The 14,932-nt window shown below is 40.6% G+C and overlaps 2 protein-coding genes across 2 annotated transcripts; both read left to right on the top strand.

The window, feature by feature from the left end:
* Positions 1-272: 272 nt before the first annotated feature.
* Positions 273-6,385, top strand: LOC26514092. The gene is made up of 2 exons (XM_044718029.1): positions 273-457; positions 5,743-6,385. Exons 1-2 carry the CDS (start codon positions 273-275, stop codon positions 6,368-6,370), a joined length of 813 nt encoding a protein of 270 aa, XP_044573964.1. The 3' UTR covers positions 6,371-6,385.
* A 6,404-nt stretch (positions 6,386-12,789) lies between these two features.
* On the top strand, positions 12,790-14,571 carry LOC123258151. Its single transcript, XM_044718028.1, has one exon. It carries the CDS (start codon positions 12,790-12,792, stop codon positions 14,569-14,571), a length of 1,782 nt encoding a protein of 593 aa, XP_044573963.1.
* The last annotated feature ends 361 nt before the right edge of the window (positions 14,572-14,932 follow it).

Genomic DNA, 14,932 nt, shown 5'->3' with positions numbered 1-14,932 from the left:
CTAGATTTGATGATATTTGGAAAAAGATGTGGACTTATCAGACTGAGACAGAGAAAATCTTATCAGACAGAAGTGTCTTAGAGGAGCTGCTAATGGTTCCAGCCATGGTACCATATGCGATCGGAAATCTAAGAATGTTGTATGGACGTTTAAAAGTAGTAAACGTAGTAGGACGTCTACAACGTAAGCTGAAAGATGAGCCAGCAATCAAACCAAACAATCTGGAGTCTGTAATACGACTAGCACTCGCTGTGCAGAAGTATTGTGCTACAATGCTTTTAGTGGGGCTACAGGAATGCCTAAATGACTCAGCGCTATTGAGTGATCTGGTTGCTAAGCTGCCCAGTGATCTGAAGCTGAACGGGGGAAGACATCGTTTAGTAGCAGTTGGGGGCAATCTAGCTACCTTCACCACCTTCCTCTTTGGTGTAGTAATGTGCACTACAATGGTAACGCCGTAAGATTACCAAGCAACGGAAAAAGATATAGGAGACAGACATATGAAGGAGAATCGGACAAGGACGAGCAGATTCGATATCCACAAGAATCATTGGGCCCAGGATGTGAGTGAATGTAAAGGATTTTTGGATATGTCTCTCTTCCTTCACTTCATAGCGAACGGTCGTGATTATTTTTTTGCGCTTGCGATAAATTCGATTCTTGTCAAACGCGGGTTTGAAACCTTAATTTAAACACTTGGTTTTTAATACTAATATTGTGTCTTAATATTAAAGATATACCCGTATCGCTACGCGCTTGTGCAGTGCCATATTTGGGTGATCATTTAATAAAATTAAAAAGTCGCAATCCAAATATAGCTTTGCTTCTTTTTCATTCTCTGCCTTTTGAATTTTCGCTGTTAATTCTGCTCTTATCTTTTTGCGCGCATTTCTCTACACTTGCGCTCTCCCGTAGCTCTCTCTTTACTAATTCCCTCCTCTACACCTACCTTTTATTAACCTTAGTTGGTACAGTGGTTGAAGGCTAATTTGTTTAAAATAAAAAATTATAGAAAATTAAAAAAATTATAAATTCATTTTTGCCCATTTGTAATATTTCAAAATGGAATACAATGTTGTCTGCTCATTAAAATCGTGCAATAAGCCAATATCTTTGTCTCAGGCCAGCATCTATTGTTGGCTGTGCGAAAGTGTCTCACATGCCTCACTGCATCTGTCTCGGATGCCATATCCCGCCGTGATGGCCTCCATTATTGCTGCAGTGGGTGCCGGGGTGTCCAAGATGAAATGAGATCATTAAAGATTTGATCGTTGGTTTCCGAAGTTTCGATCCAGAGATCGCGGGACAGCTGGATCCTCCCGCAATAATGCAGCCGCTCATTTCCCTTGCTCTCTCCAAGAGCAGGGATGGTAAATGAAAGGTCAGCACCCGAATTTACCGTAGCAGAGCATAACTTGTCGGCTTTGTCCTCCATGGCGCGGTATTACCGACCGTGGCACCAAAACGAAGGGTCTTTCTGTACTCTGATGAAGCAAAAGTTGGCTCATGAATTAGGCTTAAACGGGGCTGAAGCGCAGCTCTGTTTGAAATGGACAGGTGATTTGACGCAGACAGAAATCAAATGAAAGGTTGTCTGTCCCAGCGTTTCCGCCGGAGATCGTCCACACATAAAGTGTGCGCCTAAAGGCGTGCGCAGTGTAGAAAATCTGGATCTACCAAAGCAGAGTATAGATGTCCAAATGCTCAAAGACCATCGACACCTTAAGTCGTTTCCCGTTTCATAGTCGATTCCCGTACATAGGTGTCAAGACTTAAATGATCATCGGACCGGATCATATAAATATTTGCATAACGCTGGAGGTACGAGAAGATGAAAATAATGAGTTTGTTGCTGGGCGATGTAAACTGGGATGGTCTGCTTATGGTCTGATCCAAACTTAAATTTACCGACCATATATCCGACCATATATCCACCATATATGCGATAACTAGAAAAATTCCACGAAGCATCATTCGAACCGAACCTTTGGATGACCTATCGTCTGACCATTCAGATTTTTAAAATTGTTGTTAGTATCTTAATAAGAGAAAATCCAACAAATAAAAGATAAAAGTAAAAAAAAAAAAAAAATATATCCACCAAGGTTAATAAAGCTATGGGTGTGCTTGGTTTTATTAAAAGGTGGTCAAAAGAATTGAATCACATATCAAAAACGTTATATGCATCATTGATGCATTGAGGAGTCCCCCAAAGAATCTGTTAAAAATAACTTCCTAATTTTCGCACTTAGGGGCCCTAATTGGCATGTAAATTTTCAAAATCGAAAATTGTTGAAAGTATGTTAAATGATGTTTGTTAAACATCGAAAAATTTTTCTTGTTATTGCATCGTCTATGCTAGGGGCAGCACACGTACATATTCTCTTAAATGGCTTATATGACTTAAGTTCATTGACCTTGCTCTTCCATATGCCAGAACAATCAAACAACAAAGATGGAACGGGAGCCGTGCACAGCTTGTATGGAGCCGCGCCCAAAAATATTTCTAGTGGTAATATCGCAATGAAATTTTATCCAAAAATTTATAAAAATATTCTAAACACACTGTAAAAAATCGTATCGTATCGCTCGCATACAAAAGGATGGCATGATTTTTCATAAAATAATTTTTTTTCAAGACTAAATTAAATATTTTTATACTTGGTTCTCTGGTATCTCTTAATACCTGGTTAAATCGTAATCCCCAAATGTAAAACAATCATATGCATATACACATATTACACTTATTTTATTCATCGAGCAACAAATGCACACCGCTTAATAATTTTGTTTTTTTTTGTGCATTGTAAATTTCTTTGCCCACTTATAAATGGGTCTGATGTTAACAGCAATCTATTATTAGTGTGGAACTCTCGTTTTTTATTAGTGTGGAACTCTCGTGGAAATCTTGTTTTTAGATTCGGCAGCTTCTTCCGACAACTCTTCTATCGAAACAAGGGCAAGAACAGATGGTGGCAAATAATGATGATTACTTATATTTGTATCAAGAAAGAGTAATAAGACTTTATCAACATTAAATTCAGTGAGCGTTGGTTGAGAGGAATTCCATGAGCGTAATGGAGAAGCAATAGACTCGTCAGTTTTTGACAGCTCAGCAATTTTACGTCGTTTGGTGCAATCAGAAGCTTCTTTAAAATTTTTTGATGTTGATTATTTATTCTTATCGGAATTGATTCCTTTTCATTCAACCAATCAGATTGATTTTGGAGATATGACGATTTCATGCACTTGTAATATACCTAAAATGTTACAATCCTTTTACAAACGTATTCAATTCGCGTTGACACTTCACTCTTGTCAACAAAATAGCCGTTTTTAATAATATTCGCTTTTATACCTTCAATCAATTTTGTTCTCCTTTCAATGGCGCTACCCTCTTCGCCGTACCATACATTAAAAATATATAAACGTGAGAATATAACCTTATAAGAAGAACCTATTAAAGTTTAAAGCAATGGAAAAAACAAAAAATAAATCAAAACTATTAATAAATGAAAAACAAAAACAAACTCAAAAGACAAAGACAAAGCAACAGAACAACAAGCACACGAGCGAAAACAAATTTTTGTAATAAAAAACTTAGCTAGAAAAAGTTAAGAGGGTGTTAGAATTTTCACAATTTAAAGCACATCTGCAAATTTCTGCAAGAAAAATATACACATTTAATACCTTTAAAGCCAGGCAAACACATTGGTATATAACTTAATTGTGTATTTTTGTGGGGTTACTACTAAAACTTTAGCTAAACATAAAAAGTCGTTCAAAATATAACAAAATATTTTTTTAAATTAATATATCAACAAAATTTTAGCAAGTACGATTTTTTTATATCTGAAATTTTAGAAAATACCTTCAACTTTAAAATCCATTACAAATATTTTAAACTTGTATACGTAATAAATGATCTGACCACTTCAAAGTTCGGTTCATGAGTGCAGTATTTTTAAGAACACTACAATACAGATCTGTTATGCTAAAAATGACTACCTTTATACAGTAGTCTATTAGACTACCATATCATGGGCTTGACTGTTCATTACCATTCCGACGCTGCTAATTATAGAGGCATCTCAAAATTGTCAGCAATTCCAAAGCTTTTTGAAAAACTTATCACTCCACATTTGCAACACCTATGTAGTTCAATAATAACTCCGTGCCAGCATGGCTTCATGAAGCGCCGCTCCACTACTATTAAATTATTGGAGCTAAAATCTTTTATCACGGATGGCTTCCGGAATGGCTTACAAACAGACGTCATATACACTGATTTCAGTAAAGCATTTGGCTCTTTTAACCATTCGCTTCTTATAAGTAAACTCAGTCTTTTGGGATTCCCAACTGATTTTCTTATGTGGATTTCGAGCTACTTATCAGGGAGAACCCAACGTAATTTCTTTAAAGATGTTACCTCGCGTTTAGTCCGCGCCACATCGGGGGTGCCCCAAGGAAGCTATCTTGGACCCCTACTTGTTACAATGTTTATTAACGACTTGCCCCTTGCCTTAACTAATTCACTTGTACTTATGTACGTAGATGATGTTAAGCTATGCCTATAAACTCACTAGCGCCCAGTCTAGACTTCAATCCGATTTGGACAATCTTCAAAATTGGTGTTTAGCAAATAATCTAAAGCTTAATGGATCGAAATGTAAACTTATGTCTTTGTACCGATCTAGTCCGCACCAGGCTATGTACTTTCTCTATGGGAACGCTTTAGAACGATTAACTCAGGTTAACGATCTAGGTGTCCTATTAGATTTGAAACTTAAATTTACCGACCATATATCTACCATGGCTAATAAAGCTATGGGTCTGCTTGGTTTTATTAAAAGATGGTCAAAAGAATTTAATGACCCGTACATAACTAAAACGTTATATACATCACTGGTCCGTCCGATTCTTGAGTATGGATCGTGTGTCTGGAGTCCTCAATATGGAGTACACCAAGATCATATTGCATCTGAACAAAAAAACTTCCTTACTATTGCTCTTAGGGGACTTAATTGGGATCCAAATCTTTACCTCCTCTCTTATCATAGTAGACTTTTACTAATCAACTTACCATCATTAACAAACCGTAGAACGATGCTGGGTGTCATGTTTCTATATAATCTTATTTATGGAAATATAGACAGCCAGCATTTACTAACACGCTTAAATTTTAACATTCCTAGTAGAAGGACCAGAAACTTTCGTCCTATACTCCTCAGCCATTGTAGTTCGACATATGCCCAACACGATCTATTCAGGGTATTATGTTCGGACTACAATGGTCTCTACCACATCTTTTCACCTTGCTCTACTAACAAACTTTAATCGCTTATATTAACCGCCTTATCTGTGCAACACTCTTCCTCGTGATATCTTTCTCCTACTTTTCGCTTAACTATCATGGCAGCGTCCCTCGTTCGGTTGGACGGGAGGTGGGCTGTACGTATGCAGTGGGAACCGCGCAAGAAAATTACCATTCGTAGCTAATTTGATTTGGAATAATTTTAATCGTAAATTGTGATTTTTCTTAGAATTCATTTCCTATAATGGGCTTGATACTAAGAACCGGCAATTATATCCGACTTTTCTAATATATTCATAGATCTTACAGTAGAAACTGTTATTTATCTGCATGGGAGTATAAACTTCGGCTATGCCTGAAGTAATCTTTTCTTTTATTTTTGTATTTTAGTTATTGTAAAGTCGTTTAATTTTATGTTTTCTTTTTAGGTTTGGACACCTAGCTAAATATAAAAACATTATACTCAGAGAACGTGACCGACTGGCAGGTGAAGTTGTGGACTTAGAAAAACGATTGGCAACAAATCGTTATTACTCAGAGAACTTAGAATATATTATTCGCAACAATGAAGATGCCATGAGTAAAATGGCCTCGCGGGCCAAATTCGCAGAGGGAGAACGTTTAAACGTTGAATCGAAACTGCGTGCTCTTATGAAAACTATGGAAGAACAAAAAGAGGCTCATGGTAAAACGATGATTAAGCTTGATATTGCTAATCGAGATCTAACCGAGACCACAAGAAAACTAGTTCAAAAAATTTCAGACTACGACCGGCAGAGAGTACATTTAGATAAATATCGAAGTGAAGTTAATGCCTTAAATAAAGCAATGCATAAATATGAAGATGAAATCTCCGACTTAACTAAAAATCAGAAAAACAATGAGGAAATTATTAAACATTTAAGGTTGATCGAAAAGGAGAAATCCAATGCAGTTAGCCAATTAACGGGAAAGTTGAAAAAATCCATCGAAGACCAAAATAATGCGACAACCCGTATGTACAAATTAAACCGAAAAGTTATGATTCTAAATAGTGAAATATTGAGACTGAAGTGAGTTTCAATTTCTTGGAATTCTTATATTTTCTGCCCATGAACTTATGATATCCATTACACCCTTGATTTGGAAATGTTTTTTATGCTCTCTTTCCCCACATTCCTTTACACGACGCATAATATTTTTTTTTAAACCTATCGAATTTCCCTAATATTATTAGGATAGGCCGAATATATCCTATAGCTGCCTAATCAAGCTGTAACTAATCCATCGGAAATGTCTCAACTTTGGTGGTTTTGAAGATACAGTGATAGTCAAGCGGCTTTAAAATCGATCAGCTCTATCACCAGCAAACAGGGAATTTCAGATCCGAACTACCTAGAATGAAACGAACCCGAAATCAGCACGGCTATAAGAGTCATCACGGGGCACATGCTAGGCGAATGAATTGACCCCACAACGACTAGAAAAAAAAGAAACTGACTTCTCAGACTTCAGACTTCAACATGTTCCTACAATAACATTTGCATTGATGAAATATATCCTAATAGGATAGATTATATTCACCAAAGCCTAAGGGGGGAACTGATAGACCATTACATCGGACCGTATGCGGTCTACGTGTGGGAGTCGCCTCCAAATGAGGAGATGTATGTTTTCCACTTAAGTTTAAAATTTCATCTGCATCCTTAGATCAGGCCACTGCCGATCTATTCGCATTATTTTTTCAAACAACTTATTCACCTCCTAAAATCTCAGATCAGTCACACGCATACAACATTCAAGCAGCCAACTTAAATTCTTTCCGTTTCTACCATAATTATGTTATTATGTTTATGTCTGGATGCCAATGATAATGAAAAGGGTTTGTGTCTAGCCTATTTGAATTATTCCCACAGTAGGCTCTGGAATGTTGTTTATATATGATTTAGGTATGGCAGGGTATACTGGTTTCATGGAGGATTCGTTATCTAGGGTATTTTCAGATACATTAAGTGTATTTGGAGATACACTACTCGCCCCTCCTTTAGAAATTTCAACATCCTTGTTGAATTCAACAACAATTTCCTTGTGGTTGGCTTAACGCTTATGAGTGAATATTATATAAATTGTTATGCTTACAACTATAAGTATTAGGCTTATAAATACAATCCATTTGTAGTAAGTTGGCAGACACAGTCATGGAAGTCGGCGATTTTCATCACATACGCACCGTTGACGCCAAATCATCGCCATCCAGCAGCACCGTTTTAGACGAACGTCTAGACCGCATCGAGCAACAAATCAACGCGCTGTTCAAAAACCGTTACCGAAAGAACTGTTCATCCACGTTAACGGATTGCAACAGCGTCCCGACTTCAGGCTTGTGTTGGAAAATCGCCGAAATTTGGCAACGCCGCCAAGAAATGTCGCCAACCGTGCTCGTTTTCCTCCGAACCAAAAAACTAAAACAGTTTTCGGATTCGGCGGACAAATTCATAGAAGACCACAACACAATTGCCCGCCTCGCCATCAACGACAATTACTCCAAAACTCAATTTCTCATAGACACCGGCGCCGACATTTCAGTGATGCAACCCTGCAGAATCGCAAAAACTATGCTCACTCCAAAGCTTCTTTTCGCCGCCAATGTTACGAAGATACAAACCTATGGAGAAAAACACATAACAGTGTCGCTGGGATTGGGACGAAACTTCGTTAGGATCTTCGTATTAGCTGACGTCAACTGCGCTATCATTGGAGCTGATTTCCTTCAACTTTTCGACTTACTCGTCGATATGAAACGACGCAAAATCATCGATCGAGCTATGCTGTACGAATCAACGTAGCTGTTCAATAGCTACACCAGCAGATTGCTTTGTGTGCGCCCCAGCCAGTACGTCATCTACGTACATAGAAGTAGAAATAATTTCACTTGCCAATGGAAAAGTCGTTCTCACATCTTTCGCCAACTGCTGCAATACTCTTATTGCAAGGAACGGAGCACAATTTGCTCCAAATGTGACTGTTTTGAGTTCATAGTCACAGATTTGGTCATTTGCATCACGAAACAGGATTCTTTGGAATGGAGTGTGCTCTGGAGCTACGAGAATTTGCCGGTACATTTTCGTAATGTCGGCATTGAAAACGAAGCGAAAGAACCGCCAGCGTAAGACCTGCAAAGTCAAATCGGACTGTAAAACAGGCCCAGGATGAAGGATATCATTCAGGCTCTTTCCATTGGAAGTAGGGCAGGAAGCATTGAATACTACACGAACCTTGGTAGTAGTGCTATCTGGCTTAAAAACGGCGTGATGAGGCAAGTGATGCCGCTGGTCTAAGTAATCCCTGATTACTGCTTCATATTCTTTTTTAAGAGTTGGATTTTTTCTCAAACGGCTTTCGTTCTTTAGGAATTGAGCCAGTGCTATGGATCTTGAATGCCCTAGATCAATCCGATCACAACTTCGGAATGGTAGGGTATCTCCCAGTGTCATCTCTCCTTGTTGTTTGCACAAAGTTCTTCTCACAGAAAGAATCGGACTCTTTTACCGGCTTCCCTGGAAGATCCTCCACCTCCCAACACTTTGTGAGAAGTTTCTCGAGTTTAGCTTCAGAGCTTATCGAGACCTTTGTGGAAAAGTTCGAAATAGATTTTGGCACGGCCTTGGAGACTGGCCCACTCAGGATCCAGCCAAATACTGTTTCCTGACCTAACAGAGTGCCACAAATCTTTGTCCTCGAGCCACTCAGAAGAATAGACGGAAGAATATCCGCCCCAATCAGCAAATCAATTTGTGAGCTCTCGAAAAACGAAGGATCAGCCCATGTAAAACTGGGAAGGTCCTTTAACTGTTCCTTTGGTATGGAGGTTGAAGGCAACTTTCCGGATAGAAGTGGCACGACAAATGCTTCTGCCTCGATGTGTAGTCTAGGTTTTATTGGCGACCCAATTTGAAAATGGCACATCTTAGTTGATTGGGCAGCTACTGCTTGATTTAAGCCGGAAACTCTAGCTTGTACGGATTGGTACGGAAGCTTCAAAATCCTAAAGAGACGCTCCGAGATAAAAGTAGCCTCAGACCCGGAGTCGAGTAAGGACCTTGCAGTATATGTCACACCTAAGTGACAGACATTTATCATTGCCGTACTTAACAGCACACCTTGTGTGGCTGCCGCTAGATAACTTTGCACATTGGTAGGCGTAGTGGACTGTATAGTTGAAGTAGTAGGATTATTATTGGATTGAATTGTAGTCAACTGAGGAAGGTCAGCTCTGTGCAGGAGCGTATTGTGGCGCCCTTTACACGTGAAACAATTGTGCTTACTGGTACACTCTTTAAGTTGGTGTCCCCCAGCGAAACAGTTTAAGCACAATTTCTTTCTCCTTATATATGCGGATCGTTCACTGACGGGCATTTGGAGAAACCGAGGACATACCCGCACTGGGTGATTCTCTTTTGCGCAAAGGTCACAGTTTTTGGGTCCTTGCGTCACGTTGGTCTCAAAGGAGTTGATCCTTTTTGAGCCTGTGTTTTTTGAAGGCGGTTGGGAGTTAACCATCTTAATGTTGGAGCTGGGTTTAACATCCTCTATGGCTTCCAGGGTGCGATATCGTTCGCTGAGAAACGAGTTCATTTCATGCCATGCGGGTATCTCGCACTTATGAACAAGGATTGTTCCCACAAAGAAAGGGTCAATTTCGGAAGCTTGGAGGAGCAGAGAAATACGAGAAGACAATCCCAATTATCGATTGAAATTGTGGAGTGTTCTAACGCCGTGAGACAGCCTTGGATGGTACTTTGCAGCTCCTTTAAAGCTGCACCGGACTCAACAACCACTACGGGAAGATTGAACAGGATTTTTAATTGGCTGTTGACAAGAAGACGCTTGTTTTCAAAACGGTCACAAAGCGCGGTCCAAGCCGATTCAAAACCGTCATGCGTGAGTGGAGATTTTGCTACTATAGCCTTCGCTTCTCCCTCTGTTTTGGCATTTAAATGGAATAACTTTTCCACTGGCGTCAACCTCGGATTGTTGACACAGATAGCAGTGAAAAGGTCGCGGAACGTTGGCCCCCGTAAGTAATCCCCCCTGAAAACTTCAGTGTCACAGGGCGGAAGTCGGCATCCGCTAGACATGGACAGTTGGGCAGTACTTGATGCCCTTGTAAGAGTTGGAACGGACATTCTTTCAATAACCTCTGTTAGCTGGGCTACACAGCGTTCATAAACGGAATAGCAGTAGTCATACTTGGCTTCTATTGCCTGCCACTCACCACTGCTGGAGGCTTCCTGCTGGAGAACTTGGGAACATTTGTCGTACTCGCTCTCAATCGTCTCCCAAAGTTTCTTTACGTGGTCACGGCGGACCTCAAGGGCGTATTGAGTGGACTCAGAAGTCGATGGTTCATTGATCTTGGCCTCAAAATGGGTTAGTTTATCGCACACGGAAATGAACGTCGCAAGAGCCATCGTGGTTGCAGAAACTGTCTTCCGAGTGACGGATCGGGTTCCTATTGGGGTTCGTGAGATGCTCTGCGGTTTTGGTAGCGTTGGCGTCAGGGACTCGCTCTTGGATCTGGTATTCGCAAATCTTGCTAACGGATGCGAAGGAGGAACTGGAGATGAGGATGTACTCCTTCTTATAATTTTGACGGGTGCAAAACCTTTTGGTTTTGTCTCTCGTCCAGAGGACATAATATGGGAGCCTTGGATAAGTTCAGAGGATACGAACCCCCCTGCAAACGCGAGAGGAATTAATGGAATTTAATAGGAATTTTAACCAAATAATTTAATTTATTAATTTTTTTTATATACGTACAAAGGTTTCGGATTATTTTTTTTTTTTTATTTCCTTCCTCTTAACGCGTTAAATGGAGTAGTAATATATAGGATATATAGGAATAATAGGAATAATATATAGGATAACTTTTCTAGCAGCCCTCGGCAACAATTTGTATGTATGTATATATGCAGAAGATGATTTACTTCCTTTCTCTTAACGCGTTAAATGGAGTAGTAATATATAGGATATATAGGAATAATATATAGGAATAATAGGAATAATATATAGGAGAACTTTTCTAGCAGCCCTCGGCAACAATTTGTATGTATGTATATATGCAGAAGATGAGGTGATAGAAGATGATGATATTTTAATATATATATTTTTGAAGATGATAGTAGGAATGAATAAATGTGGGTAAATATGTTTCGGTTGTTATATGTCTCAACCAAAAATAATTCAGCCACCTGAATAGTGAACTTGCCGTTTTGTGTCGGTGATATCCGGCTCGAAGGACCAATGTTTTGCCAGGAATGAGGCGAACAGTAGGAAAAGAAGATTTGAGGATGATTCCAAAGACACTTGTGGCGGGTTTAATTCACTTTCTTCTCTTTATTGTCAAAACGAATTTTTTAGCGGCAAAAAGAACTCCAAAAAACTTAAAATCATTCCAGAGATGGTAAAACTCTCTAGAGATGGCACAGTCGGTGGTTATCGATATACATATGTATGTATGATATGTTAGTATATACTATGAATTTGTACATATGTGATTATTATTAGTATAGTATTATGAATTCAGCATGAACAGTATGTTTAATAGTTGTATAGGGGTATTACAACACGCCCCCCTCAAAAATAACATCCATAGGTTTCAAATTCTGATCCAGCCATCTGATCCAGCATTTGCTGCAAGGTACGGGGAAAAACCCAGAAAAAACCCGTACAGGATCACTTATTATGTTGAAATTTGCGTTTTCAAATATGCAAAAGTCACATTAACAATTTCTCGCCTGTTCCTTGCTATTTTGCCCTATCGATATTCTCATTCACTTCTTCTGTTCGTTGTCCTCTTGCCCTGTCGATATTCTCGTTCACTTTCTTTCTGGCATCGTGAGCGAAAATCTAATCGAAAATCTAATTGTGTGTTATTACTTGTTCATTGAGGGTTGTCTGGTAAACACTTAATTGTGTAGTAAGCACATATATTGAATACCCACTGTACCGAAAGTACTTAAAGAGTACGCACTGTTCCACTTTGTTGCAGTGTTTACATATTTCAAAGTCCCGGTCATAAACCCTAAGTGGCTGAAATATGAACCGATCGCTATGTCTCAGCCCGCACACAGGAAGTGCTAGCGTCGGCATAATTGTAAATAATGGACAGCATATGCATACTCCCTCGCGCCTCCACTTAAGAGCGCATAGCAATGTATATAAGTACATTTCTTTATACATAAGTATATAGGTCTGTGGCAACCCTAAGTGCTTAACATAACACAATCGAACTCGATATCTTATGAGAGTATCGATATCGCTGGAGGCCATCTCTAGAAACACAACCTTTTCTGCGCCTCACAACATCGACAGCCTCATCCGCAGCTAGCAACGCTTTTGTTAATTAGTTTTAAGCAAATATATAGTTAATAAATGAACATTAAATTGGTGACCCCGACGTGATCACTATATAGACGCGAGTACCGGTGCTTACAATGGCAAACAACGACACATCACAAGACGACTCCGACGTCTTTACTCGCGGTTCCGACGTAGTTATTAACCGCGTGGCGGTTAAAATTCCGCCCTTTTGGACCGAGCACCCAGAATTATGGCTGTCGCAAATCGAAGCCCAATTCGTTCTGGCAGGAATAACTACAGACGACACGATATTCAACACGATCCTGGCGTCAATCGAAGCACCGGTACTGGCCCGAATTGCCGACGCCATCGTCAACCAACCAGGCACAGGCAAGTACGAAAACTTAAAGTCGTGCATTTTGGAACGCTTCTGCGAAAGCGAGCAGAAGAAAATCCAGAAGTTGATTTCGGAGACTGACCTTGGTGACAAGCGCCCCACACAACTGCTCAACGAGTTAAACGCACTCGCCGCAAACAAAGTTGACGAAACTTTCTTAAAAGCACTGTGGCTGCAGCGCCTACCAACACAAGTGCAAGCGATCTTGCAAGCATCGGACGCCTGCCTAGCAGATTTAGATAAGTTGGCAGATAAAGTCATGGAAGTCGGCGATATTCATCATATACGCACCGTTGACGCCAAATCGGCGCCACACAGCAGCACCGTTTTCGACGAACGTCTAGACCGCATCGAGCAACAAATCAACGCGCTGTTCAAAAACCGTTACCGCAAGAACAGTTCATCCACATTAACGGATCGCAACAGCGTCCCGACTTCAGGCTTGTGTTGGTACCACAGCAAATTTGGCAACGCCGCCAAGAAATGTCGCCAACCGTGCTCGTACCACAACACAATTGCCCGCCTCGCCATCAACGACAATTACTCCAAAACTCAATTTCTCATAGACACCGGCGCCGACATTTCAGTGAAGCAACCCTGCAGAATCGCAAAAACTATGCTCACTCCAAAGCTTCTTTTCGCCGCCAATGTTACGAAGATACAAACCTATGGAGAAAAACACATAACAGTGTCGCTGGGATTGAGACGAAACTTCGTTTGGACCTTCGTATTAGCTGACGTCAACTGCGCTATCATTGGAGCTGATTTCCTTCAACCTTTCGACTTACTCGTCGATGTGAAACGACGCAAACTCATCGATCGAGCTACGCTGTACGAATCAACATATCTCGCGCCTCAACGTAAAATCAACGCGATTTTATCCTACGACACGAGCAACGCAAGGTTGCTTCACGAATACCGCGATCTCGCAACGATCAACTCGAACCGGCTGCCAGAAGAGTCCGACGTAACGCACCCGCCTTCTCACGCCCGCGCCCGACGACTAGCGCCCGACAAACTCAAAGAGCACAGAGCACTAAGCAACGTAACAGTGCCGGATCGATACACTATTCCGTACATACTGGATGTAACAAGCATCGTACACGGTAAAAAGATATTTTCAAAAATCGACCTGCAAAAAGCATATCACCAGAACCCTGTCGAACCGCAAGATATTCCCAAAACAGCAATTATCACGCCTTTTGGGCTATTCGAATTCTTGTTCATGACATTCGGCTTACGCAACGCAGTGCAAACTTTTAGGCGTCACATAAACAATGTAATACAGGATCTCGACTTTGTTTTCGCATACATCGACGACGTTCTAATCGCTTCAGAATCCGAGGAGCAGCACGAGACACACCTCCGTACTACCCTTGACCGCCTCACCGCGGCACATCTCACCGTGAACTTTGAGAAAACCCAATTCGCTAAATCACAACTCACGTTCCTTGGACATGACATCAGCCAGCTCGGTTTGAAACCATCCGAAGCCATAGTGGAAGCCATTCGCTTATAGCTAAAGATTTAAAAAAGTTTCTGGGTATGATCAACTTCTATCGGCCGTTTATCCCACGTGCTGCTGATAACCAACACATACTCCAGACGCTAATCCAAGGCAATAAAAAGAACGACAAAACCCCGATACTCTGGTCTACAGAAGCAGACCACGCATTCGACGCATGCAAGAACGAGCTTGCAAACGCAACGTTGCTGAACTACATGGCACCTAACTCGCAATTAACACTAACCACCGATGGCTCCGATGACGCCATGGGTGCCGTGTTACAGCAGATTGTCAACGAGCAGACGCAACCACTGGGTTTCTTCTCCAAGAAACTCACACCGACGCAAAAGAAGTACAGCACCTAAGATAGTGA

Source organism: Drosophila ananassae (assembly GCF_017639315.1).
Source record: "Drosophila ananassae strain 14024-0371.13 chromosome Y unlocalized genomic scaffold, ASM1763931v2 tig00000087, whole genome shotgun sequence".
Taxonomy (NCBI): Eukaryota; Metazoa; Arthropoda; class Insecta; order Diptera; family Drosophilidae; genus Drosophila; species Drosophila ananassae.
The sequence above is the reverse complement of the archived record's forward strand: the minus strand, read 5'-3'. Positions and strand labels throughout refer to the sequence as shown.